This window comes from Tachypleus tridentatus, chromosome 2 (assembly GCF_004210375.1).
Source record: "Tachypleus tridentatus isolate NWPU-2018 chromosome 2, ASM421037v1, whole genome shotgun sequence".
Classification (NCBI taxonomy): Eukaryota; Metazoa; Arthropoda; class Merostomata; order Xiphosura; family Limulidae; genus Tachypleus; species Tachypleus tridentatus.
The window spans coordinates 152,438,606-152,466,427 of record NC_134826.1 but is presented as its reverse complement, the minus strand read 5'-3'; the positions used below and the strand labels follow the sequence as shown (position 1 = coordinate 152,466,427).

Genomic DNA, 27,822 nt, shown 5'->3' with positions numbered 1-27,822 from the left:
CTGTGTGAACTAGTAAAGTGGAGATACTCTTGGTAATACTAGAGTAACTGTGTGAACTAGTAAAATGGAGATACTCTTGGTAATACTAGAGTAACCGTGTGAACTAATAAAATGGAGATACTCTTGGTAATACTAGAGTAACCGTGTGAACAAGTAAAATGGAGATACTCTTGATAATACTAGAGTAACTGTGTGAACTAGTGAAATGGAGATACTCTTGGTAATACTAGAGTAACTGTGTGAACTAGTAAAATGGAGATACTCTTGGTAATACTAGAGTAACTGTGTGAACTAGTGAAATGGAGATACTCTTGGTAATACTAGAGTAACCGTGTGAACAAGTAAAATGGAGATACTCTTGATAATACTAGAGTAACTGTGTGAACTAGTGAAATGGAGATACTCTTGGTAATACTAGAGTAACTGTGTGAACTAGTAAAATGGAGATACTCTTTGTAATACTAGAGTAACTGTGTGAATGAGTAAAATGGAGATACTCTTGGTAATACTAGAGTAACTGTGTGAACTAGTAAAATGGAGATACTCTTGGTAATACTAGAGTAACTGTGTGAACTAGTAAAATGGAGATACTCTTGGTAATACTAGAGTAACTGTGTGAACTAGTAAAGTGGAGATACTCTTGGTAATACTAGAGTAACTGTGTGAACTAGTAAAGTGGAGATACTCTTGGTAATACTGGAGTAACTGTGTGAACTAGTAAGATGGAGATACTCTTGGTAATACTAGAGTAACTGTGTGAATGAGTAAAATGGAGATACTCTTTGTAAAACTAGAGTAACTGTGTGAACTAGTAAAATGGAGATACTCTTTGTAATACTAGAGTAACTGTGTGAATGAGTAAAATGGAGATACTCTTTGTAATACTAGAGTAACTGTGTGAACTAGTAAAATGGTGATACTCTTGGTAATACTAGAGTAACCATGTGAACTATGAAAATGAAGACTTGGTGATACTACAGTGTGAACTAATGGAGATACTCTTGGTAATACTAGAGTAACTGTGTGAATAGTAAAATGGAAATACTCTTGGTAATACTAGAGTAACTGTGTGAACTAGTAAAATGGAGATACTCTTGGAAATACCAGAGTAACTGTGTGAACTAGTAAAATGGAGATACTCTTGGTAATACTAGAGTAACTGTGTGAACTAGTAAAATGGAGATACTCTTGGTAATACTAGAGTAACTGTGTGAATGAGTAAAATGGAAATACTCTTGGTAATACTAGAGTAACTGTGTGAACTAGTAAAATGGAGGTACTCTTGGAAATACCAGAGTAACTGTGTGAACTAGTAAAATGGAGATACTCTTGGTAATACTAGAGTAACTGTGTGAACTAGTAAAATGGAGATACTCTTGGTAATACTAGAGTAACTGTGTGAACTAGTAAAATGGAGATACTCTTGGTAATACTAGAGTAACTGTGTGAACTAGTAAAATGGAGATACTCTTGGTAATACTAGAGTAACTGTGTGAACTAGTAAAATGGAGATACTCTTGGTAATACTAGAGTAACTGTGTGAACTAGTAAAATGGAGGATACTCTTGGTAATACTAGAGTAACTGTGTGAACTAGTAAAATGGAGATACTCTTGGTAATACTAGAGTAACTGTGTGAACTAGTAAAATGGAGATACTCTTGGTAATACTAGAGTAACTGTGTGAACTAGTAAAATGGAGATACTCTTGGTAATACTAGAGTAACTGTGTGAACTAGTAAAATGGAGATACTCTTGGTAATACTAGAGTAACTGTGTGAACTAGTAAAATGGAGATACTCTTGGTAATACTAGAGTAACTGTGTGAACTAGTAAAATGGAGATACTCTTGGTAATACTAGAGTAACTGTGTGAACTAGTAAAATGGAGATACTCTTGGTAATACTAGAGTAACTGTGTGAACTAGTAAAATGGAGATACTCTTGGTAATACTAGAGTAACTGTGTGAACTAGTAAAATGGAGATACTCTTGGTAATACTAGAGTAACTGTGTGAACTAGTAAAATGGAGATACTCTTGGTAATACTAGAGTAACTGTGTGAACTAGTAAAATGGAGATACTCTTGGTAATACTAGAGTAACTGTGTGAACTAGTAAAATGGAGATACTCTTGGTAATACTAGAGTAACTGTGTGAACTAGTAAAATGGAGATACTCTTGGTAATACTAGAGTAACTGTGTGAACTAGTAAAATGGAGATACTCTTGGTAATACTAGAGTAACTGTGTGAACTAGTAAAATGGAGATACTCTTGGTAATACTAGAGTAACTGTGTGAACTAGTAAAATGGAGATACTCTTGGTAATACTAGAGTAACTGTGTGAACTAGTAAAATGGAGGTAATACTCTTGGTAATACTAGAGTAACTGTGTGAACTAGTAAAATGGAGATACTCTTGGTAATACTAGAGTAACTGTGTGAACTAGTAAAATGGAGATACTCTTGGTAATACTAGAGTAACTGTGTGAACTAGTAAAATGGAGATACTCTTGGTAATACTAGAGTAACTGTGTGAACTAGTAAAATGGAGATACTCTTGGTAATACTGAGTAACTGTGTGAACTAGTAAAATAGATACTCTTGGTAATACTAGAGTAACTGTGTGAACTAGTAAAATGGAGATACTCTTGGTAATACTAGAGTAACTGTGTGAACTAGTAAAATGGAGATACTCTTGGTAATACTAGAGTAACTGTGTGAACTAGTAAAATGGAGATACTCTTGGAACTAATACTCTTGGTAATACTAGTAACTGTGTGAACTAGTAAAATGGAGATACTCTTGGTAATACTAGAGTAACTGTGTGAACTAGTAAAATGGAGATACTCTTGGTAATACTAGAGTAACTGTGTGAACTAGTAAAATGGAGATACTCTTGGTAATACTAGAGTAACTGTGTGAACTAGTAAAATGGAGATACTCTTGGTAATACTAGAGTAACTGTGTGAACTAGTAAAATGGAGATACTCTTGGTAATACTAGAGTAACTGTGTGAACTAGTAAAATGGAGATACTCTTGGTAATACTAGAGTAACTGTGTGAACTAGTAAAATGGAGATACTCTTGGTAATACTAGAGTAACTGTGTGAACTAGTAAAATGGAGATACTCTTGGTAATACTAGAGTAACTGTGTGAACTAGTAAAATGGAGATACTCTTGGTAATACTAGAGTAACTGTGTGAACTAGTAAAATGGAGATACTCTTGGTAATACTAGAGTAACTGTGTGAACTAGTAAAATGGAGATACTCTTGGTAATACTAGAGTAACTGTGTGAACTAGTAAAATGGAGATACTCTTGGTAATACTAGAGTAACTGTGTGAACTAGTAAAATGGAGATACTCTTGGTAATACTAGAGTAACTGTGTGAACTAGAGTAAAACTAGTAAAATGGAGATACTCTTGGTAATACTAGAGTAACTGTGTGAACTAGTAAAATGGAGATACTCTTGGTAATACTAGAGTAACTGTGTGAACTAGTAAAATGGAGATACTCTTGGTAATACTAGAGTAACTGTGTGAACTAGTAAAATGGAGATACTCTTGGTAATACTAGAGTAACTACTCTTGGTAATACTAGAGTAACTGTGTGAACTAGTAAAATGGAGATACTCTTGGTAATACTAGAGTAACTGTGTGAACTAGTAAAATGGAGATACTCTTGGTAATACTAGAGTAACTGTGTGAACTAGTAAAATGGAGATACTCTTGGTAATACTAGAGTAACTGTGTGAACTAGTAAAATGGAGATACTCTTGGTAATACTAGAGTAACTGTGTGAACTAGTAAAATGGAGATACTCTTGGTAATACTAGAGTAACTGTGTGAACTAGTAAAATGGAGATACTCTTGGTAATACTAGAGTAACTGTGTGAACTAGTAAAATGGAGATACTCTTGGTAATACTAGAGTAACTGTGTGAACTAGTAAAATGGAGATACTCTTGGTAATACTAGAGTAACTGTGTGAACTAGTAAAATGGAGATACTCTTGGAATACTAGAGTAACTGTGTGAACTTGGTACTCTTGGTAATACTAGAGTAACTGTGTGAACTAGTAAAATGGAGATACTCTTGGTAATACTAGAGTAACTGTGTGAATAGTAAAATGGAGATACTCTTGGTAATACTAGAGTAACTGTGTGAACTAGTAAAATGGAGATACTCTTGGTAATACTAGAGTAACTGTGTGAACTAGTAAAATGGAGATACTCTTGGTAATACTAGAGTAACTGTGTGAACTAATGAGTAAAATGGAGAATACTCTTGTGAACTAATACTAGAGTAACTGTGTGAACTAGTAAAATGGAGATACTCTTGGTAATACTAGAGTAACTGTGTGAACTAGTAAAATGGAGATACTCTTGGTAATACTAGAGTAACTGTGTGAACTAGTAAAATGGAGATACTCTTGGTAATACTAGAGTAACTGTGTGAACTAGTAAAATGGAGATACTCTTGGTAATACTAGAGTAACTGTGTGAACTAGTAAAATGGAGATACTCTTGGTAATACTAGAGTAACTGTGTGAACTAGTAAAATGGAGATACTCTTGGTAATACTAGAGTAACTGTGTGAACTAGTAAAATGGAGATACTCTTGGTAATACTAGAGTAACTGTGTGAACTAGTAAAATGGAACTAGTAAAATGGGATACTCTTGGTAATACTAGAGTAACTGTGTGAACTAGTAAAATGGACTAGAGTAACTGTGTGAACTAGTAAAATGGAGATACTCTTGGTAATACTAGAGTAACTGTGTGAACTAGTAAAATGGAGATACTCTTGGTAATACTAGAGTAACTGTGTGAACTAGTAAAATGGAGATACTCTTGGTAATACTAGAGTAACTGTGTGAACTAGTAAAATGGAGATACTCTTGGTAATACTAGAGTAACTGTGTGAACTAGTAAAATGGAGATACTCTTGGTAATACTAGAGTAACTGTGTGAACTAGTAAAATGGAGATACTCTTGGTAATACTAGAGTAACTGTGTGAACTAGTAAAATGGAGATACTCTTGGTAATACTAGAGTAACTGTGTGAACTAGTAAAATGGAGATACTCTTGGTAATACTAGAGTAACTGTGTGAACTAGTAAAATGGAGATACTCTTGGTAATACTAGAGTAACTGTGTGAACTAGTAAAATGGAGATACTCTTGGTAATACTAGAGTAACTGTGTGAACTAGTAAAATGGAGATACTCTTGGTAATACTGTGAGAGTAACTGAACTAGTAAAATGGAGATACTCTTGGTAATACTAGAGTAACTGTGTGAACTAGTAAAATGGAGATACTCTTGGTAATACTAGAGTAACTGTGTGAACTAGTAAAATGGAGATACTCTTGGTAATACTAGAGTAACTGTGTGAACTAGTAAAATGGAGATACTCTTGGTAATACTAGAGTAACTGTGTGAACTAGTAAAATGGAGATACTCTTGGTAATACTAGAGTAACTGTGTGAACTAGTAAAATGGAGATACTCTTGGTAATACTAGAGTAACTGTGTGAACTAGTAAAATGGAGATACTCTTGGTAATACTAGAGTAACTGTGTGAACTAGTAAAATGGAGATACTCTTGGTAATACTAGAGTAACTGTGTGAACTAGTAAAATGGAGATACTCTTTGTAATACTAGAGTAACTGTGTGAACTAGTAAAAATGTGGAGATACTCTTGGTAATACTAGAGTAACTGTGTGAACTAGTAAAATGGAGATACTCTTGGTAATACTAGAGTAACTGTGTGAACTAGTAAAATGGAGATACTCTTGGTAATACTAGAGTAACTGTGTGAACTAGTAAAATGGAGATACTCTTGGTAATACTAGAGTAACTGTGTGAACTAGTAAAATGGAGATACTCTTGGTAATACTAGAGTAACTGTGTGAACTAGTAAAATGGAGATACTCTTGGTAATACTAGAGTAACTGTGTGAACTAGTAAAATGGAGATACTCTTGGTAATACTAGAGTAACTGTGTGAACTAGTAAAATGGAGATACTCTTGGTAATACTAGAGTAACTGTGTGAACTAGTAAAATGGAGATACTCTTGGTAATACTAGAGTAACTGTGTGAACTAGTAAAAATGGAGATACTCTTGGTAATACTAGAGTAACTGTGTGAACTAGTAAAATGGAGATACTCTTGGTAATACTAGAGTAACTGTGTGAACTAGTAAAATGGAGATACTCTTGGTAATACTAGAGTAACTGTGTGAACTAGTAAAATGGAGATACTCTTGGTAATACTAGAGTAACTGTGTGAACTAGTAAAATGGAGATACTCTTGGTAATACTAGAGTAACTGTGTGAACTAGTAAAATGGAGATACTCTTGGTAATACTAGAGTAACTGTGTGAACTAGTAAAATGGAGATACTCTTGGTAATACTAGAGTAACTGTGTGAACTAGTAAAATGGAGATACTCTTGGTAATACTAGAGTAACTGTGTGAACTAGTAAAATGGAGATACTCTTGGTAATACTAGAGTAACTGTGTGAACTAGTAAAATGGAGATACTCTTGGTAATACTAGAGTAACTGTGTGAACTAGTAAAATGGAGATACTCTTGGTAATACTAGAGTAACTGTGTGAACTAGTAAAATGGAGATACTCTTGGTAATACTAGAGTAACTGTATGAACTAGTAAAATTGAGATACTCTTGGTAATACTAGAGTAACTGTGTGAACTAGTAAAATGGAGATACTCTTGGTAATACTAGAGTAACTGTGAGAACTAGTAAAATGGAGATACTCTTGGAAATACCAGAGTAACTGTGTGAACTAGTAAAATGGAGATACTCTTGGTAATACTAGAGTAACTGTGTGAACTAGTAAAATGGAGATACTCTTGGTAATACTAGAGTAACTGTGTGAACTAGTAAAATGGAGATACTCTTGGTAATACTAGAGTAACTGTGTGAACTAGTAAAATGGAGGTACTCTTGGTAATACTAGAGTAACTGTGTGAATGAGTAAAATGGAGATACTCTTGGTAATACTAGAGTAACTGTGTGAACTAGTAAATTGGAGGTACTCTTGGAAATACCAGAGTAACTGTATGAACTAGTAAAATTGAGATACTCTTGGTAATACTAGAGTAACTGTGTGAACTAGTAAAATGGAGATACTCTTGGTAATACTAGAGTAACTGTGTGAACTAGTAAAATGGGGATACTCTTGGTAATACTAGAGTAACTGTGTGAATGAGTAAAATGGGGATACTCTTGGTAATACTAGAGTAACTGTGTGAATGAGTAAAATGGAGATACTCTTGGTAATACTAGAGTAACTGTGTGAACTAGTAAAATGGAGATACTCTTGGTAATACTAGAGTAACTGTGTGAACTAGTAAAATGGAGATACTCTTGGTAATAGTAGAGTAACCATGTGAACTAGTAAAATGGAGATACTCTTGGTAATACTAGAGTAACTGTGTGAACTAGTAAAATGGAGATACTCTTGGTAATACTAGAGTAACTGTGTGAACTAGTAAAATGGAGATACTCTTGGTAATACTAGAGTAACTGTGTGAACTAGTAAAATAGAGATACTCTTGGTAATACTAGAGTAACTGTGTGAACTAGTAAAATAGAGATACTCTTGGTAATACTAGAGTAACTGTGTGAACTAGTAAAATGGAGATACTCTTGGTAATACTAGAGTAACTGTGTGAACTAGTAAAATGGAGATACTCTTGGTAATACTGGAGTAACTGTGTGAACTAGTAAAATGGAGATACTCTTTGTAATACTAGAGTAACTGTGTGAACTAGTAAAATGGAGATACTCTTGGTAATACTAGAGTAACTGTGTGAACTAGTAAAATGGTGATACTCTTGGTAATACTAGAGTAACCATGTGAACTATGAAAATGAAGATACTCTTGGTAATACTAGAGTAACTGTGTGAACTAGTAAAATGGAGATATTCTTGGTAATACCAGAGTAACTGTGTGAACTAGTAAAATGGAGATACTCTTGGTAATACTAGAGTAACTGTGTGAACTAGTAAAATGGAGATACTCTTGGTAATACTAGAGTAACTGTGTGAACTAGTAAAATGGAGATACTCTTGGAAATACTAGAGTAACTGTGTGAATGAGTAAAATGGAGATACTCTTGGTAATACTAGAGTAACTGTGTGAACTAGTAAAATGGAGATACTCTTTGTAATACTAGAGTAACTGTGTGAACTAGTAAAATGGAGATACTCTTGGAAATACCAGAGTAACTGTGTGAACTAGTAAAATGGAGATACTCTTGTTAATACTAGAGTAACTGTGTGAACTAGTAAAATGGAGATACTCTTGGTAATACTAGAGTAACTGTGTGAACTAGTAAAATGGAGATACTTTTGGTAATACCAGAGTAACTGTGTGAACTATTAAATTGAGATACTCTTGGTAATACTAGAGTAACTGTGTGAACTAGTAAAATGGAGATACTCTTGGTAATACTAGAGTAACTGTGTGAATGAGTAAAATGGAGATACTCTTGGTAATACTAGAGTAACTGTGTGAACTAGTAAAATGGTGATACTCTTGGTAATACTAGAGTAACCATGTGAACTGTGAAAATGAAGACTTGTTGATATACAGGTAGCTAATGGAGGTACTCTTGGTAATGTACAGGTAGCTAATGGAGGTACTCTTGGTAATATACAGGTTTACAACAATCTGAAATTTATATGCTCATTGTTAGATAGAATTGTGAGGTTTCTAGTTCTTTATAATAGAAAATGAAACTTACAACTAAAGATAATTATTAAGTTATAAGTAAAGAATAAGATAATTTTAATGTGTTTTTGTTGACGTTGTTTGACTTTTTAGCCATCTGTGATGTTGGTTCTGCCTCATTCAAGTACGATATGCGTCGACTGACAGAGATACTCGCCTTCCCAAAAGCATGGTATCGTAGAAGTATTGCTCGGAGAATGTTTCTTGGAGATCAGAGTTCGAGTGCATTGTTTAGTGATCAGGGTAAGGGAGTATAATTAAATTATTAAGTTCTAAGGTTTAGAACTATATAGACAGATTATTTAAACGGGAAATGATTATTTATATTCTAAAAAAAAGTTTATCAAAAACACATCTCTTTAACTTTATTAGCAGAACTTATAATGGTCACAAAAATAATTGTATCCATTGATTTACAGACACAAACTATTCTTAATAATTTAGTGATACACCAGTATTTGTTTTTGACTTAAGCTTCATTTTATAATGTACTTTGTTTAATATTACATGTCCTACTATTAACCAGAATAGCATATTATTTATGTTCACCTATAAAATTTCTTTCCCTCATATATGTTGTACGCTATTTTCTTTTTTATATGCTATTTCTGTGAATAGGACTAATTTTGAAGAGAGTTGTCTTCCCATCTCATTATAAATCTCTTTCAAGAACTTGTAACAGCCACATTACAGATGATCCTACTTCATTGATGTTGGGTGTTAAATACTTAATGAAGTTTCTCTCAGTGTCATGTTTTATTACTGAACTGATCACTCTGTTTTTTGCTTTGTAGGTCTGGATTTTCTCACAGTGTAGTTCATAACTACTCAGTGGTTAATATTATATACCTAATGTCATGACTAAGGAAAATAAATTAATAAACAACATTAATTGTTTGTTGGTTTTTCTTTGCACAGAAATATTATCTGTATTTTTCATAAGTATGTATAATTTTAGTCAACTAATATTTTCAAAAAGTTATCTTTATATTATATTATGTTTATTGGGGATAGAAATATCAGAATTATAATCCTGTAAAAATTATTTTGTTCAATGCTGCACAATCCAATAATCACTTGTTGTTATAGGCTTGGTGTTCTACTGCAAGCTGTACATGCTGTTGTGGGCTCGGTGTTCTACTGCAAGCTGTACATGCTGTTGTGGGCTCGGTGTTCTACTGCAAGCTGTACATGCTGTTGTAGGCTTGGTGTTCTACTGCAAATTGTACATGTTGTTATGGGCTCACTGTTCTACGGCAAACTGTACATGTTGTTATGGGCGTTGTGTTCTACTGCAAACTGTACATGTTGTTGTTGGCTCACTGTTCTACTGCAAACTGTACATGTTGTTGTTGGCTCACTGTTCTACTGCAAACTGTACATGTTGTTTTGGGCTCGGTGTTCTACTGTAACCTGTACATGTTATTTTTACTATTCACTAACTGATGTATATATTTCAACTCATTACAAAAACAAATGTGACTTCTTGGTAATAAATCTCAGTAAATGTTAGCATGGAGAAACTTACCATTTGATTTCTATTTTCTTAAATTTATCATCTAAATCATCTTGTATGTTCACTTTAGTGGGTTCAAATATACTACACGTTTTAAATAGCTTGTATGTTTAGAACGTAATCATTTGTTTTTTAAGATTATAACACCATTTCCTTTATTGTTAACACAATGTTTGTTCTCACAGTGTCTATTTAATAATAGTAGAATGTTAGTGACTATAATTATAAAGCCAATAGTCTAATATCACTAATTGGGGCTCTAACACTATCGTCTTATATGTTACTACCATATCATATCTGCTCCTTTGTGATGAATATCTGAAGAGTTTCAAACCTGTATACTATAAGTGTTATCTTCAAGGTAGTGGAACTTGTAAAACAGTTATGTGAATATCTAAGTATAATAGTATAAAGATTACAGTAGAACATTGAACAAAACAACAGTTGTTTACTTGGGTGTTTTAACACATAACAACAAGGAAATATTGGATTGTATAGTTCCTGTGAAAAGTCTTCTTCAGGACTGTATATTAATATCATTAGTTTTATCCCATATAAGGTAGTGAAAATATTAGAAACAAAAAATATAAAAATATTGCTATAAAAATAATGTTCATTTTGTATGTTAGAAAGCATTTATATTATAGTAAAAAAACAATTACTAATATCTATCATAGAGTCAACCTTCAAACAGACATAATTTATTTTTAAATATAAATGTAGGTTGAAAAACGTATCAAAAATTAAAGATAATATTTTTCCTCAAGAAATACCTAATGTTGTTTATGATTTTATCTGGTTTAAAAGTTAAGAATACCTTCTGGATTTGGACATGAGGTAAGAACAAAAGAACTGTTTTACATGAAAGAAATTTTATTAATTGGCTAAAATTAACAAAGAAGGATCATCTGTGAAATTAACAATTAACAGTGAATCACTACTACTCCTGTAAATATTGTTACAAGGTATAATTCTCACTGAACAACTACTATTATTGTAATAATTAACAGTGAATCACTACTAGTCCTGTAAATATTGTTACAAGGTATAATTCTAACTAAACAACTACTATTATTATAAAATTTAACAGTGAATCACTACTAGTCCTGTAAATATTGTTACAAGGTATAATTCTCACTAAACAACTACTATTATTATAACAGTTAACAGTGAATCACTACTAGTCCTGTAAATATTGTTACAAGGTATAATTCTAACTAAACAACTACTATTATTATAACAGTTAACAGTGAATCACTACTAGTCCTGTAAATATTGTTACAAGGTAAAATTCTCACTAAACAACTACTATTATTATAACATTTAACAGTGAATCACTACTAGTCCTGTAAATATTGTTACAAGGTATAATTCTCACTGAACAACTACTATTATTATAACAGTTAACAGTGAATCACTACTAGTCCTGTAAATATTGTTACAAGGTATAATTCTAACTAAACAACTACTATTATTATAACAGTTAACAGTGAATCACTACTAGTCCTGTAAATATTGTTACAAGGTATAATTATAACTAAACAACTACTATTATTGTAACAATTAACAGTGAATCACTACTAGTCCTGTAAATATTGTTACAAGGTATAATTCTAACTAAACAACTACTATTATTATAACAGTTTTCAGTGAATCACTACTAGTCCTGTAAATATTGTTACAAGGTATAATTCTAACTAAACAACTACTATTATTATAACAATTAACAGTGAATCACTACTAGTCCTGTAAATATTGTTACAAGGTATAATTCTCACTAAACTACTATTATTATTATAACAGTTAACAGTGAATCACTACTAGTCCTGTAAATATTGTTACAAGGTATAATTCTAACTAAACAACTACTATTATTATAAGAATTAACAGTGAATCACTACTAGTCCTGTAAATATTGTTACAAGGTATAATTCTAACTAAACAACTACTATTATTATAACAGTTAACAGTGAATCACTACTAGTCCTGTAAATATTGTTACAAGGTATAATTCTAACTAAACAACTACTATTATTATAACAGTTAACAGTGAATCACTACTAGTCCTGTAAATATTGTTACAAGGTATAATTCTCACTAAACAACTACTATTATTATAACAGTTAACAGTGAATCACTACTAGTCCTGTAAATATTGTTACAAGGTATAATTCTAACTAAACAACTACTATTATTATAACAGTTAACAGTGAATCACTACTAGTCCTGTAAATATTGTTACAAGGTATAATTCTAACTAAACAACTACTATTATTATAACAGTTAACAGTGAATCACTACTAGTCCTGTAAATATTGTTACAAGGTATAATTCTCACTAAACAACTACTATTATTATAACAGTTAACAGTGAATCACTACTAGTCCTGTAAATATTGTTACAAGGTATAATTCTCAGTAAACAACTACTATTATTGTAACAAGTAACAGTTAACAATGAATCATTACTAGTCCTGTACATTTACAACAACCTGAAATTAACAGTGAATTACTATGCATTTTGTGACAAGTTATGTTAACAATAAACCATTACTACTATTGTAATAAGTACAATCAGCAATGAATAATTAATAATGGTTTAGTATGAGTCTTCTAAATAATTATAGGTGACATCAAATAAAAATTATTATTATTATAAAATGTTACCCTTTGTTTGTTTTTCTCAGAAGATTCCTTAGAAACAAGCAGTAGTAGTGGCACTCTCTCTCCTAAAGGAGCAAAACCTGATGTATGTACATTCACTAGCTCCTCTCACCAACATGTACCCGGTACTCAGCACAGTAACATTTCATTTCCTGTTGGAGGAAAAATGGAAACTATCTCAGAACACTCAGACAATGGATTACCTGCAGAACAACCTCAAGCGACGTATCAGCACAACCGAAACAATCTTCATCTAGATCTCTTTGATTCTCAACAATCTTGGAATAGAGCAACAGGTTTAATACGTCATCCATCTTGTTTAGTATTTAAAAAATATTTTTTCTTCAAGTTAAAAGGACAGAACTTTATACATTAGTGAATGTATTTTATAGCTATATGCAAGTTTGCCTACATGTTTTACCCACACAATCTCATAAAACATAACCTCTTCCTAATACCACATTAGTGTTACATGTGAAACAAATCTTCTCACTTCAAAGATAAAGTTCCCCTTTACTGTACTTTATATAAGAACAGATACATCACTTGTTTTTTATGTATTGTCATCAGAATCTCAAATGAAGCTCCCTATAACATATTTTTCGGTATATAAGATGGACTTTTCTTCACCCAAAAAATGGGTATCAAACCCCCCTGCATTTTATACACCGAAGGTCAAATATTTTCTGTCTCTACTGCCTAAACAAATAAATAAATGATAGCTGTGAAAAATATTTTTTTCCTGAAGATAGCCTTGAAAATAGAGGTGCATCTTATACACCGAAAAATACAGTATTTAATTTGTATGTTGTCCACAGAGTCTCAGACAAGTCTCCTATTGTTTGATTTGTATATTGTCCACAGGGTCTCAGACAAGTCTCCTATTGTTTGATTTGTATATTGTCCACAGGGTCTCAGACAAGTCTCCCATTGTTTAAGTTGTATATTGTTCACAGGGTCTCAGACAAGTCTCCTATTGTTTGATTTGTATATTGTCCACAGGGTCTCAGACAAGTCTCCCATTGTTTAATTTGTATATTGTTCACAGGGTCTCAGACAAGTCTCCCATTGTTTGATTTGTATATTGTCCACAGGGTCTCAGACAAGTCTCCCATTGTTTAATTTGTATATTGTTCACAGTGTCTCAGACAAGTCTCCCATTGTTTAATTTGTATGTTGTTCACAGGGTCTCAGATAAGTCTCCCATTGTTTAATTTGTATGTTGTTCACAGGGTCTCAGACAAGTCTCCCATTATTTAGTTTGTATATTGTCCACAGGGTCTCAGACAAGTCTCCCATTGTTTAATTTGTATATTGTCCACAGGGTCTCAGACAAGTCTCCCATTGTTTGATTTGTATGTTGTTCACAGGGTCTCAGACAAGTCTCCCATTGTTTAATTTGTATGTTGTTCACAGGGTCTCAGATAAGTCTCCCATTGTTTAATTTGTATGTTGTTCACAGGGTGTCAGACAAGTCTCCCATTGTTTAATTTGTATGTTGTTCACAGGGTCTCAGACAAGTCTCCCATTGTTTAATTTGTATGTTGTTCACAGGGTCTCAGACAAGTCTCCCATTGTTTAATTTGTATGTTGTTCACAGGGTCTCAGACAAGTCTCCCATTGTTTAATTTGTATGTTGTTCACAGGGTCTCAGACAAGTCTCCCATTGTTTAATTTGTATGTTGTTCACAGGGTCTCAGACAAGTCTCCCATTGTTTAATTTTTATGTTGTTCACAGGGTCTCAGACAAGTCTCCCATTATTTAATTTGTATGTTGTCCACAGGGTCTCAGACAAGTCTCCCATTATTTAATTTGTATGTTGTCCACAGGGTCTCAGACAAGTCTCCCATTGTTTAATTTGTATGTTTTTCACAGGGTCTCAGACAAGTCTCCCATTGTTTAATTTGTATATTGTCCACAGGGTCTCAGACAAGTCTCCCATTGTTTAATTTGTATGTTGTTCACAGGGTCTCAGACAAGTCTCCCATTGTTTAATTTGTATGTTGTTCACAGGGTCTCAGACAAGTCTCCCATTGTTTAATTTGTATATTGTCCACAGGGTCTCAGACAAGTCTCCCATTGTTTAATTTGTATGTTGTCCACCGGGTCTCAGACACGTCTCCCATTGTTTAATTTGTATGTTGTTCACAGTGTCTCAGACAAGTCTCCCATTGTTTAATTTGTATAATGTCCACAGGGTCTCAGACAAGTCTCCCATTGTTTAATTTGTATGTTGTTCACAGTGTCTCAGACAAGTCTCCCATTGTTTAATTTGTATGTTGTTCACAGTGTCTCAGACAAGTCTCCCATTGTTTGATTTGTATATTGTCCACAGGGTCTCAAACAAGTCTCCCATTGTTTAATTTGTATGTTGTTCACAGGGTCTCAGACAAGTCTCCCATTGTTTAATTTGTATATTGTCCACAGGGTCTCAGACAAGTCTCCCATTGTTTAATTTGTATGTTGTTCACAGGGTCTCAGACAAGTCTCTTATTGTTTAATTTGTATATTGTCCACAGGGTGTCAGACAAGTCTCCCATTATTTAATTTGTATATTGTCCACAGGATCTCAGACAAGTCTCCCATTGTTTAATTTGTATGTTGTCCACAGGGTCTCAGACAAGTCTCCCATTAGTTTATTTATATTTAGTCTTTACTATCTCATACAAGAATTGTGTTTTATAATTTGTGTATTGTGAACAGGGACTCAGATCTACGTGACTACACTACCATCTTCCCAAGAGTTCAAAGGTCTCCAACCGTCCTCACCTACCCAGTACACCAGCAGACAAGGAAACACATGGGAAACATTAGTGTTATGTGCTCTTAATCTTTCTCGCCTCAATGTTCACATGAACATGGGTAATGTGATGGGAAATACAACGTAAGTTTGTTTTAATATTAAAAGTTGATTTCTTCCTTCCCATAATTATTAGCAGAACTCCTTCAGAAGTGTGTATTTCTTATAGCAAAGCCCCATCAGGCTATCTGCTGAGCCCACTAAGGGGAATCAAACCCCTGATTTTAGTGTTGTAAGTCTGTCGACTTACCATTGTACTAGCAGGAGGCATGCTCCTTCAGAATGTAGATGTATTGTGGTGTTTAATATATCAGTGAATAAACTGATAATTACTTATTCTAAGTTGCTTTCTTTTTATTTTCATTCTCAGTAAAAATTTAACCATCAAATCATTAATTGAAGAAGCTTAAATCTTTTACTATCATCCTGTGGATTACACTGACCATGTGACCAATAGTGTTCCCATATTATAACTTTTAACATATTCTGTGTATCTTCACAAAACTTTCACTGGACGACAATATTTTTACTAAGAATTTGTCCATACATCTATGATGTGTGAGTGTCAAATGCTCTGAGTGCAGTCTAATAATATTAAACTCTCTCTTAGAAATCGATTTATAAACTTTTTTAGGAGACATTCTCAGAAGTTCACTTGGTAACAATAACCAACAATCACTAGTATTTCATACACACCAAGTACGATGTTGATTCTTGCTCTTGAGAATCTTCTACAAATTTAGAGAATAGAGGGAGTTGTGCATTATCCATTTAACAATATACATTACATACATTTCTAAATAGTTATATTAAACTGAAACAAATGTAAATATAAAAATAATGTTAAATCTGTAACACTGTACAAAGCCCAGGCTGATCCAATAAACCTGGTTGGTATTTGGATATTACTTATCTTCCAAGGGTGATTGAAATTATAACTATTTACTAATAAATGTTTAATTTTTAATTATTCTTCTTATAGCATAACATTATAACTAAAATATATACAGAGAAGTGAGGGCTTCATGTTAAACCTTGTCATAAGCCCCATTTAATCTCTCAAGTGGAAAGGGAAAAACATTTGTTGCAGATTCCCACAAGAATTATCAAATAACTATATTGGTACATGTAAAACCACTGTAGTTTATCTGTCTTTCTAACTAAGCTATATGTGGGTTAATCTCATTTCTCTTCAAAGAAATGACTTACTCAGCAGACTTCGACATTAAATTAAACATTATACATTATGTTGTAACGCCAATATTACTGAGATACAGTGATAACTAGGTTGGTTATATAAATTTTGTTAACTCTAAAACATTGTGACGTATTCTTTAATCTGTCTGTTGACAGAGATGTAAATGTTCTGGTCTGTACTCGGTTCACTTCAAAAGTGAAACTACAGTTTTTACTGTCTGTTAATCTTTATTTACATGTTGGTTTAGAGATCTTGTACTAGATTTTGTAAAGGTTATCATTAGTAACTGTGTTCAGTTTAGTTCACAAATGGCAGTGTTTACATCTCTCTTGATTAACTTAGTGGTATTTATGTTTTATACTCTACAAATAAAGTTTAAAAATATAAAATATGTTACTGTTCATTGTTGCACTTTAACCTCCAGGTGGCTTACAAGAGATCTCAAGTCACAAGGAAGACTGTCAATAAGTAGTAGTGGACACAGAAACTTCTTCATCACGATGACTCTTGTCGGTTCTTCGCTTGATGCTAAAGGAGGAATTGTGGGTGGAAACATTGAACTTAGCGAAATTGATACAACATGTAAGTCTGTACATACTCTAGGTTCTGTCTTGTGGTGGCTGCAGTATTGGGGTGTATGAATAATATATTGTTGGGTTAGGAACTTAAGATGATCATTTATATTTTTGGTTTTGGTGTTGTAGTGGGTGTGATATTCAAGTGTATGAATAGTGTATTGTTGGGTTGGAAACTTAAGATGATCATTTATATCCTTGGATTCTGTGTTGTAATAAGTGTGATATTGGAGTGTATGAATAATATATTGTTGGGTTAGGAACTTAAGATGATCATTTATATCCTTGGTTTCGGTGTTGTAGTGGGTGTGATATTTGAATGTATGAATAGTGTATTGTTGGGTTGGACACTTAAGATGATTATATCCTTGGGTTCTGTGTTGTAGTGGGTGTGATATTGGAGTGTATGAATAATATATTGTTGGGTTAGGAACTTAAGATGATCATTTATATCCTTGGGTTCTGTGTTGTAGTGGGTGTGATATTGGAGTGTATGAATAATGTATTGTTGGGTTAGAAACCTAAGATGATCATTTATATCCTTGGATTCTGTGTTGTAATAAGTGTGATATTGGAGTGTATGAATAATATATTGTTGGGTTAGGAACTTAAGATGATCATTTATATCCTTGGTTTCGGTGTTGTAGTGGGTGTGATATTTGAATGTATGAATAGTGTATTGTTGGGTTGGACACTTAAGATGATTATATCCTTGGGTTCTGTGTTGTAGTGGGTGTGATATTGGAGTGTATGAATAATATATTGTTGGGTTAGGAACTTAAGATGATCATTTATATCCTTGGGTTTAGTGTTGTAGTGAGTGTGATATTGGAGTGTATGAATAATGTATTGTTGGGTTAGAAACCTAAGATGATCATTTATATCCTTGGGTTCTGTGTTGTAGTGGGTGTGATATTGGAGTGTATGAATAATGTATTGTTGGGTTAGAAACCTAAGATGATCATTTATATCCTTGGATTCTGTGTTGTAATAAGTGTGATATTGGAGTGTATGAATAATATATTGTTGGGTTAGGAACTTAAGATGATCATTTATATCCTTGGTTTCGGTGTTGTAGTGGGTGTGATATTTGAATGTATGAATAGTGTATTGTTGGGTTGGACACTTAAGATGATTATATCCTTGGGTTCTGTGTTGTAGTGGGTGTGATATTGGAGTGTATGAATAATGTATTGTTGGGTTAGAAACTTAAGATGATCATTTATATCCTTGGGTTCTGTGTTGTAGTGGGTGTGATATTGGAGTGTATGAATAATATATTGTTGGGTTAGGAACTTAAGATGATCATTTATATCCTTGGTTTCGGTGTTGTAGTGGGTGTGATATTCGAGTGTATGAATAGTGTATTGTTGGGTTGGACACTTAAAATGATCATTTATATCCTTGGGTTCTGTGTTGTAGTGGGTGTGATATTGGAGTGTATGAATAATATATTGTTGGGTTAGAAACTTAAGATGACCATTTATATCCTTGGGTTCTGTGTTGTAGTGAGTGTGATATTGGAGTGTATGAATAATATATTGTTGGGTTAGAAACCTAAGATGATCATTTATATTCTTGGGTTCTGTGTTGTAGTAAGTGTGATATTGGAGTGTATGAATAATATATTGTTGGGTTAGAAACTTAAGATGATCATTTATATCCTTGGGTTTAGTGTTGTAGTGAGTGTGATATTTGAGTGTATGAATAGTGTATTGTTGGGTTAGAAACTTAAGATGATCATTTATGTTTAAGCTTCTAGACCTGTTATCATATAATAGTTAAATATAATTGTCTCACATTCATTCATTATATTTTTGAAATTGGTGTCGATTGTCAAGGAGAGAGAATTTCAGCCGGTAACATATTTTGTGTTAGTGGATATATATGTACGTCTTGCTCTGATCTTTAATTGAATTCTGAGAAGCCTCTGAAATAGTTGTTTTTATAATTTATAACTGATTTTTCGTAATCACTTTGAGTGAGAAAAGAATTGGTTCAAATATACATTTAGTGTCCTTTCTCAAATAAGTTGAATAATAGAAATTGTTTGCTGTGTATCCAGAATTCTGTATCTGATAAAACAGTTTAAAATATATTTGTTCCTAAAACTGTCATTACTTACATTAGAAATAAACTACTTGGGGTATCAAAATGTCTCAAGTATAATTTTGGAATGACTGTAATTGAAAGCTATCATGCTAATTGTAAATACGTAAATATTGTAAGAAATGCTCTGACATTCAGTCTGATAGGAAGGTTGGTTGCTGTTAAAGACCATAAATGCAGGTATTTATGTCTTTCATTTTGTTTTTGTTGTACATAACATTTGGTTTGTTTTCAAAAAAATTATGACTACAACATGAAAAATTCCTTTCTGTTAGAATTGTAAGACAGTTAAAACCTGTTTATCTTAACTTTAAGAATCAGTTAATGTTCCTCAGATTTCTTTAAGACATTCTGATAACCATTTTCAGGTAAAAGTTTACAAAAATAAATTTTAAAGATTGGTTTCTATAGTTCTTCAGTGGTAATTTGATGTAAGTCTAAAATGTGGGTACATTTCCCATGATGGACATAGCAGATAGCCCAGTGTGGATTTGTTGTAAAACCACAGATACAAATGTCTTGTATTTCCTGTTTAAGAAACTGACAGATGTTTTTTGACTTTGGACTATATAATGGTGTTAGCTGAGAGTAGTTTATTTAGTTTTATCCTGTATCTACTGAAGTACTTCCAATCTCAGTGCAACTTTTATCTTGATGACGTTAATTTTTTCTAAATAAAATAAACATGGATGTCTTGTAGCTGATGGTGAATATCTTATAAGTGACACTGCTGCTGTTTTGTAAAGATTGGTGTATTCATGAAGTTTGTATAACAATTTGATATTAGTACATCTGAAAGAAGACGTCAAGAAAGAACCAGATCACACAGTCACACTTAAGCTTGGAGCGTTAGAGTCGAGGCTGGACTACATGGGCACCAGTGTCTTGATGGGAAGAGTTTGCACCCTGGAAACTACACTCAGAGACGAGTGGAGAGTTACTTCCGAGAAAGGAGATGATGCTGTAATGGCTAAACCAACGAAACGGTATGGCTCCATTACAAGGGTTACATGTAACTTTTGGAATAGTTTACCTTGTGTTATAAGTTGTATGTTAAAATTATGCAAAATTCGTTCCTTTTTATTTTTTTCAGTCCTGCTTTAATTTTCATTCATGGGAACTTGGGCTGGGATCAGCTACAGCTACTGATCTCCAAGTTCGACCACTACTGACCTTGTTAAAATGTATACTAAACTAGAGGAATTCTTCTCCCAGCAGTTTCACAGCAGTAAGCGTGTCTTCTCTTCACTCCAGCCACACTACCAGCGACACTCCATTAGAAACCCATCTCGGCGCTTAAGGCAACATCCAGAAGGTATGTTTCATGTGTCATCTGTAAGGAACCTTTTATTGTCCTATAGATACACTTGGTGACTCCAGAAGTCCTTGAAAGTATGTTTTATGTGTCATCTCAAAATATTCTTTATAGTATCCTCTGGTTATGCTTGGTGTGTCATGAAGTTCATAAAGTATGTTTTATGTGTCACTTCTAAATAATCCTTTGTGACCTTTCAGATATACTGGATGTTTCCAGAAGATGTGTATTATGTGTCATCTCTAAAAAAAATTATTTTATGGTCCCTTAGATGTACTTGGTATGTCCTGAAGATCCCAAAAGTATACTTTATGTGTCATCTCTAAAGAATCCTTTATGGCCTTTTGGACATCTTAGGTGTCCAAAATTTCTAAAGATATGCTTTATGTGTCACATCTAAAGAACCTTTGATGGTCCTAAAGATATGATTTTTAAAGAGTCCCTAAAGGACTTCAGATATACTTGGGTTTCCTAAAGTTCCTATAGATATGTTTTATGTTTCATCTTTAAATAATATTTAATGATCCTTCAGACATACTTGGTTTGTCTTGAAGTTACTGAAGGTATGTTTTATGTGTCATCTGAAGAATCCTTCATGACTCTTTGGATCTACTCAGTTTGCTCTGAAAATGTGGTTAATAATTTAAGACTTTGTCTTAACCCTTAAAATGTGTGTGTTTCAGTATGTTTCATGAAGATATATTTTACTCTGTACATATAAAAACTAACCATTAAGAATGTCATCTCCTTTTGAATGACATTTTCTTTACATAGTTTCTTTGTTTCCAGTTATAACAGTCTTTATATCACGAACCTTTAGACTAACATGTAGTGTGTTTCAGCATCAGTAACACTCTTCCTTGTGCTCATAAATCATTATTTGCCAACCTGTTATTATATTAACATATTGTGCTTCCTTTCTCAAGTAATACTTTAGATAGGCTGTTGGCCATATGTCCAATCAGAATACAATTTCTAGTATTGAGTGAACATTGACTTAAGATAGACAAAAGATGGACCTTTAGTTAGATGAAGCAAAACATGCAGGATTAAAGATTTCTTCTTGTTTTTTTTGTTTAAAAACATGTGAAGCCACTTTTTTAAATTGTCAAACATTTTTGCACCAGGACTTCCAGGAGATGCTGAAACTTCGCCATCACAGACACTGGCAAAGGTCCCTGGGATGGTATCCAGACTTCAACTTAGCACACTTCCTTTTGCTCTTCCACGTCGAGGTACAATCTTAGGTGGCACAGTGGAGTTGTCTGGAAACAACATCTCTTTGGCATGCTTTCATGGGATAAACTTCCGTTCAAAAGCCTGGGCAATTTTCAGCTTAAAGGAACCTACCGTGACCTTTGCAACTGAAGCCCAAGATGTGAATAATGATGATGGTAATGATGACTCGATATTTATGAACTTTAGTAACAAGTAGAACAAGGCTGTTAACAAGTAGAACAAAGCTGTTAACAAGTAGAACAAAGCTGTTAACAAGTAGAACAAGGCTGTTAACAAGTAGAACAAGGCTGTTAACAAGTAGAACAAAGCTGTTAACAAGTAGAACAAAGCTGTTAACAAGTAGAACAAGGCTGTTAACAAGTAGAACAAGGCTGTTAACAAGTAGAACAAAGCTGTTAACAAGTAGAACAAGGCTGTTAACAAGTAGAACAAAGCTATTAACAAGTAGAACAAAGCTGTTAACAAGTAGAACAAAGCTGTTAACAAGTAGAACAAGGCTGTTAACAAGTAGAACAAGGCTGTTAACAAGTAGAACAAAGCTGTTAACAAGTAGAACAAGGCTGTTAACAAGTAGAACAAAGCTGTTAACAAGTAGAACAAGGCTGTTAACAAGTGGAACAAGGCTGTTAACAAGTGGGAACAAAGCTATTAACAAGTAGAACAAGGCTATTAACAAGTAGAACAAGGCTATTAACAAGTAGAACAAGGCTATTAACAAGTAGAACAAGGCTATTAACAAGTAGAAAAAGCTGTTAACAAGTAGAACAAGGCTGTTAACAAGTAGAACAAAGCTATTAACAAGTAGAACAAAGCTGTTAACAAGTAGAACAAGGCTGTTAACAAGTAGAACAAGGCTGTTAACAAGTAGAACAAGGCTGTTAACAAGTAGAACAAAGCTATTAACAAGAAGAACAAAGCTATTAACAAGTAGAACAAGGCTATTAACAAGTAGAACAAGGCTATTAACAAGTAGAAAAAGCTGTTAACAAGTAGAAGAAGGCTATTAACAAGTAGAACAAGGCTATTAACAAGTAGAACAAGGCTGTTAACAAGTAGAACAAAGCTATTAACAAGTAGAACAAGGCTATTAACAAGTAGAACAAAGCTATTAACAAGTAGAACAAGGCTATTAACAAGTAGAACAAAGCTATTAACAAATAGAACAAGGCTATTAACAAGTAGAACAAGGCTATTAACAAGTAGAACAAGGCTATTAACAAGTAGAACAAGGCTATTAACAAGTAGAACAAGGCTATTAACAAGTAGAACAAGGCTATTAACAAGTAGAACAAGGCTATTAACAAGTAGAACAAGGCTATTAACAAGTAGAACAAGGCTGTTAACAAGTAGAACAAGGCTGTTAACAAGTAGAACAAGGCTATTAACAAGTAGAACAAGGCTGTTAACAAGTAGAACAAAGCTATTAACAAGTAGAACAAAGCTATTAACAAGAAGAACAAAGCTATTAACAAGTAGAACAAGGCTATTAACAAGTAGAAAAAGCTGTTAACAAGTAGAACAAGGCTATTAACAAGTAGAACAAGGCTATTAACAAGTAGAACAAGGCTGTTAACAAGTAGAACAAAGCTATTAACAAGTAGAACAAAGCTATTAACAAGTAGAACAAGGCTATTAACAAGTAGAACAAAGCTATTAACAAGTAGAACAAGGCTGTTAACAAGTAGAACAAGGCTATTAACAAGTAGAACAAGGCTGTTAACAAGTAGAACAAGGCTGTTAACAAGTAGAACAAAGCTATTAACAAGTAGAACAAAGCTATTAACAAGTAGAACAAAGCTATTAACAAGTAGAACAAAGCTATTAACAAGTAGAACAAAGCTATTAACAAGAAGAACAAAGCTATTAACAAGTAGAACAAGGCTATTAACAAGTAGAACAAGGCTATTAACAAGTAGAACAAGGCTGTTAACAAGTAGAACAAAGCTGTTAACAAGTAGAACAAAGCTGTTAACAAGTAGAACAAGGCTGTTAACAAGTAGAACAAGGCTGTTAACAAGTAGAACAAGGCTGTTAACAAGTAGAACAAAGCTATTAACAAGAAGAACAAAGCTATTAACAAGTAGAACAAGGCTATTAACAAGTAGAACAAGGCTGTTAACAAGTAGAAAAAGCTGTTAACAAGTAGAACAAGGCTATTAACAAGTAGAACAAGGCTATTAACAAGTAGAACAAGGCTGTTAACAAGTAGAACAAGGCTATTAACAAGTAGAACAAGGCTATTAACAAGTAGAACAAGGCTATTAACAAGTAGAACAAAGCTATTAACAAGTAGAACAAGGCTGTTAACAAGTAGAACAAGGCTGTTAACAAGTAGAACAAGGCTATTAACAAGTGGGAACAAGGCTGTTAACAAGTAGAACAAAGCTATTAACAAGTAGAACAAAGCTATTAACAAGAAGAACAAAGCTATTAACAAGTAGAACAAGGCTATTAACAAGTAGAAAAAGCTGTTAACAAGTAGAACAAGGCTATTAACAAGTAGAACAAGGCTATTAACAAGTAGAACAAGGCTGTTAACAAGTAGAACAAAGCTATTAACAAGTAGAACAAAGCTATTAACAAGTAGAACAAGGCTATTAACAAGTAGAACAAAGCTATTAACAAGTAGAACAAGGCTATTAACAAGTAGAACAAAGCTATTAACAAATAGAACAAGGCTATTAACAAGTAGAACAAGGCTATTAACAAGTATAACAAAGCTATTAACAAGTAGAACAAGGCTATTAACAAGTAGAACAAGGCTATTAACAAGTAGAACAAGGCTATTAACAAGTAGAACAAGGCTATTAACAAGTAGAACAAGGCTATTAACAAGTAGAACAAGGCTATTAACAAGTAGAACAAGGCTGTTAACAAGTAGAACAAGGCTGTTAACCCCAAAATTACATTCATTAAACATAAACTCTTTGTTCATTTTAATTCTTGATTTGTGGGTCTTAAAAAGTTGCCATGTGCTATTTTACTTTGATCTACATATTAGAAGTTACATTCATGGCAAAAATCATATAAGCACAGTGAGGGAAAAATAACAAAAATCACAGTAGCTAGTGAGTAATTCTCTACTGTCACTATACAACAACTAAAATCACAGTAGCTAGTGAGTGATTCTTTACTGTCACTATACAACAACTAAAATCACAGTAGCTAGTGAGTGATTCTTTACTGTCACTATACGACAACTAAAATCACAGTAGCTAGTAAGTGATTCTTTACTGTCACTATACGACAACTAAAATCACAGTAGCTAGTGAGTGATTCTTTACTGTCACTATACAACAACTAAAATCACAGTAGCTAGTGAGTAATTCTCTACTGTCACTATACAACAACTAAAATCACAGTAGCTAGTGAGTGATTCTTTACTGTCACTATACAACAACTAAAATCACAGTAGCTAGTGAGTAATTCTCTACTGTCACTATACAACAACTAAAATCACAGTAGCTAGTGAGTGATTCTTTACTGTCACTATACAACAACTAAAATCACAGTGCCTAGTGAGTGATTCTTTACTGTCACTATACAACAACTAAAATCACAGTAGCTAGTGAGTGATTCTTTACTGTCACTATACAACAACTAAAATCACAGTACCTAGTGAGTGATTCTTTACTGTCACTATACAACAACTAAAATCACAGTAGCTAGTGAGTGATTCTTTACTGTCACTATACAACAACTAAAATCACAGTGCCTAGTGAGTGATTCTCTACTGTCACTATACAACAACTAAAATCACAGTAGCTAGTGAGTGATTCTCTACTGTCACTATACAACAACTAAAATCACAGTAGCTAGTGAGTGATTCTTTACTGTCACTATACAACAACTAAAATCACAGTGCCTAGTGAGTGATTCTCTACTGTCACTACGTAACAAATAAAATCATAGTATTGGCTTAATACGTATATGTATCAAAGGTTGTGCAGGAAGAGATATATTAATTATTTTTTGTAATTAATTAATATAATAAAACCATTCTGTACAAGCTGAGGAAATGCATTCCAAGTATTGTGTGAGTTTTTCACGACTTTTAATAGTAACTTATATATTTGTTTATAATTAGGAAAAACTTGTTGTTCCATATTGAGGAAGGATCTTTTGGTTCTATGTGGTTTGGAACATCTCTTGTACGTTGTATGTTAAGAAGAATCTTTTCCAAATCATAGGTGGTGTTCTCACTTTAAAATTTAACCTTAGACACTCTAGGTTTTCTTTGAATGATGTTTTCCAGGCACAGTTGCAACCCACATTGTCCAAAACCTATCCTTCACCTTAGGCCACAGTGGGACAGAATCAGCACACCACACAAGCATGGCCACTGTTTGTAGGATCTCACGTAATGTATTGTTCCCGCCTCAGTTTCGAAGTATGAATGAATGGTTCCATTATGCCTTTGCCACCAGTGAAATTGATGGTAAGTTAGATATACTGCTTATAACATCCTTTTACCCATCCTATTATGTCTTATTGTTTTTCATTGAACTCAACTGGTTGTAACATCCTCCTGTAGTAATCCATATAAGTCTTTATCAGTTCAACACGTTTCAAGTCTCTCTCGTGTTCATGTTGATATCTTCTTGAAAGACATAGTAAACAGATAGTATCTACCTGTGAATTTGTAGAGAATGTTTAAAACTGGTTGTGCAGATCTTACTTATGACTGTTTCTTTTAACACCTTGAAATATTATCCATAAACTTCCTAGGAATGTCATCCATATCCATAAACTCCCTACATGTCTTCCATTAATAAGTACATTCTCCTCTGTGTAAAACTGCTGCCAAGCAAGACGTTTTGACAAGAACTGGGCCAGTGTATCATATAGGTTTATCTTTTATGTAGATTTGGGCAGGTTTAGTCATATAGGTTTATCTTTTATGTAGATTTGGGCAGGTTTAGTCATATAGGTTTATCTTTTATGTAGATGTGGGCAGGTTTAGTCATATAGGTTTATCTTTTATGTAGATGTGGGCAGTGTATCATATAGGTTTATCTTTTATGTAGATGTGGGCAGGTTTCGTCATATAGGTTTATCTTTTATGTAGATGTGGGCAGTGTGTCATATAGGTTTATCTTTTATGTAGATTTGGCCAGTGTATCATATAGGTTTATCTTTTATGTAGATGTGGGCAGTGTATCATATAGGCTTATCTTTTATGTAGATTTGGCCAGTGTATCATATAGGTTTATCTTTTATGTAGATTTGGCCAGTGTATCATATAGGTTTATCTTTTATGTAGATGTGGCCAGTGTATCATATAGGTTTATCTTTTATGTAGATTTGGTCAGTGTATCATATAGGTTTATCTTTTATGTAGATTTGGCCAGTGTATCATATAGGTTTATCTTTTATGTAGATGTGGCCAGTGTATCATATAGGTTTATCTTTTATGTAGATTTGGCCAGTGTATCATATAGGTTTATCTTTTATGTAGATTTGGGCAGGTTTCGTCATATAGGTTTATCTTTTATGTAGATTTGGCCAGTGTATCATATAGGTTTATCTTTTATGTAGATTTGGGCAGGTTTAGTCATATAGGTTTATCTTTTATGTAGATTTGGCCAGTGTATCATATAGGTTTATCTTTTATGTAGATTTGGCCAGTGTATCATATAGGTTTAT

General features: G+C 33.3%; 1 protein-coding gene across 1 annotated transcript in view; it reads left to right on the top strand.

Annotated features, from left to right (window-relative positions):
• LOC143245648 (bridge-like lipid transfer protein family member 1) overlaps nt 1–27,822 on the top strand; it is a 225,671-nt gene that overhangs the window by 188,061 nt on the left and 9,788 nt on the right. The window contains 10 exon segments of the mRNA XM_076491997.1: nt 8,854–9,003; nt 12,963–13,235; nt 15,644–15,824; nt 17,363–17,520; nt 20,410–20,608; nt 20,716–20,779; nt 20,781–20,957; nt 22,065–22,107; nt 22,110–22,331; nt 26,432–26,614. Coding sequence (XP_076348112.1) covers nt 8,854–9,003; nt 12,963–13,235; nt 15,644–15,824; nt 17,363–17,520; nt 20,410–20,608; nt 20,716–20,779; nt 20,781–20,957; nt 22,065–22,107; nt 22,110–22,331; nt 26,432–26,614 — 1,650 coding nt within the window.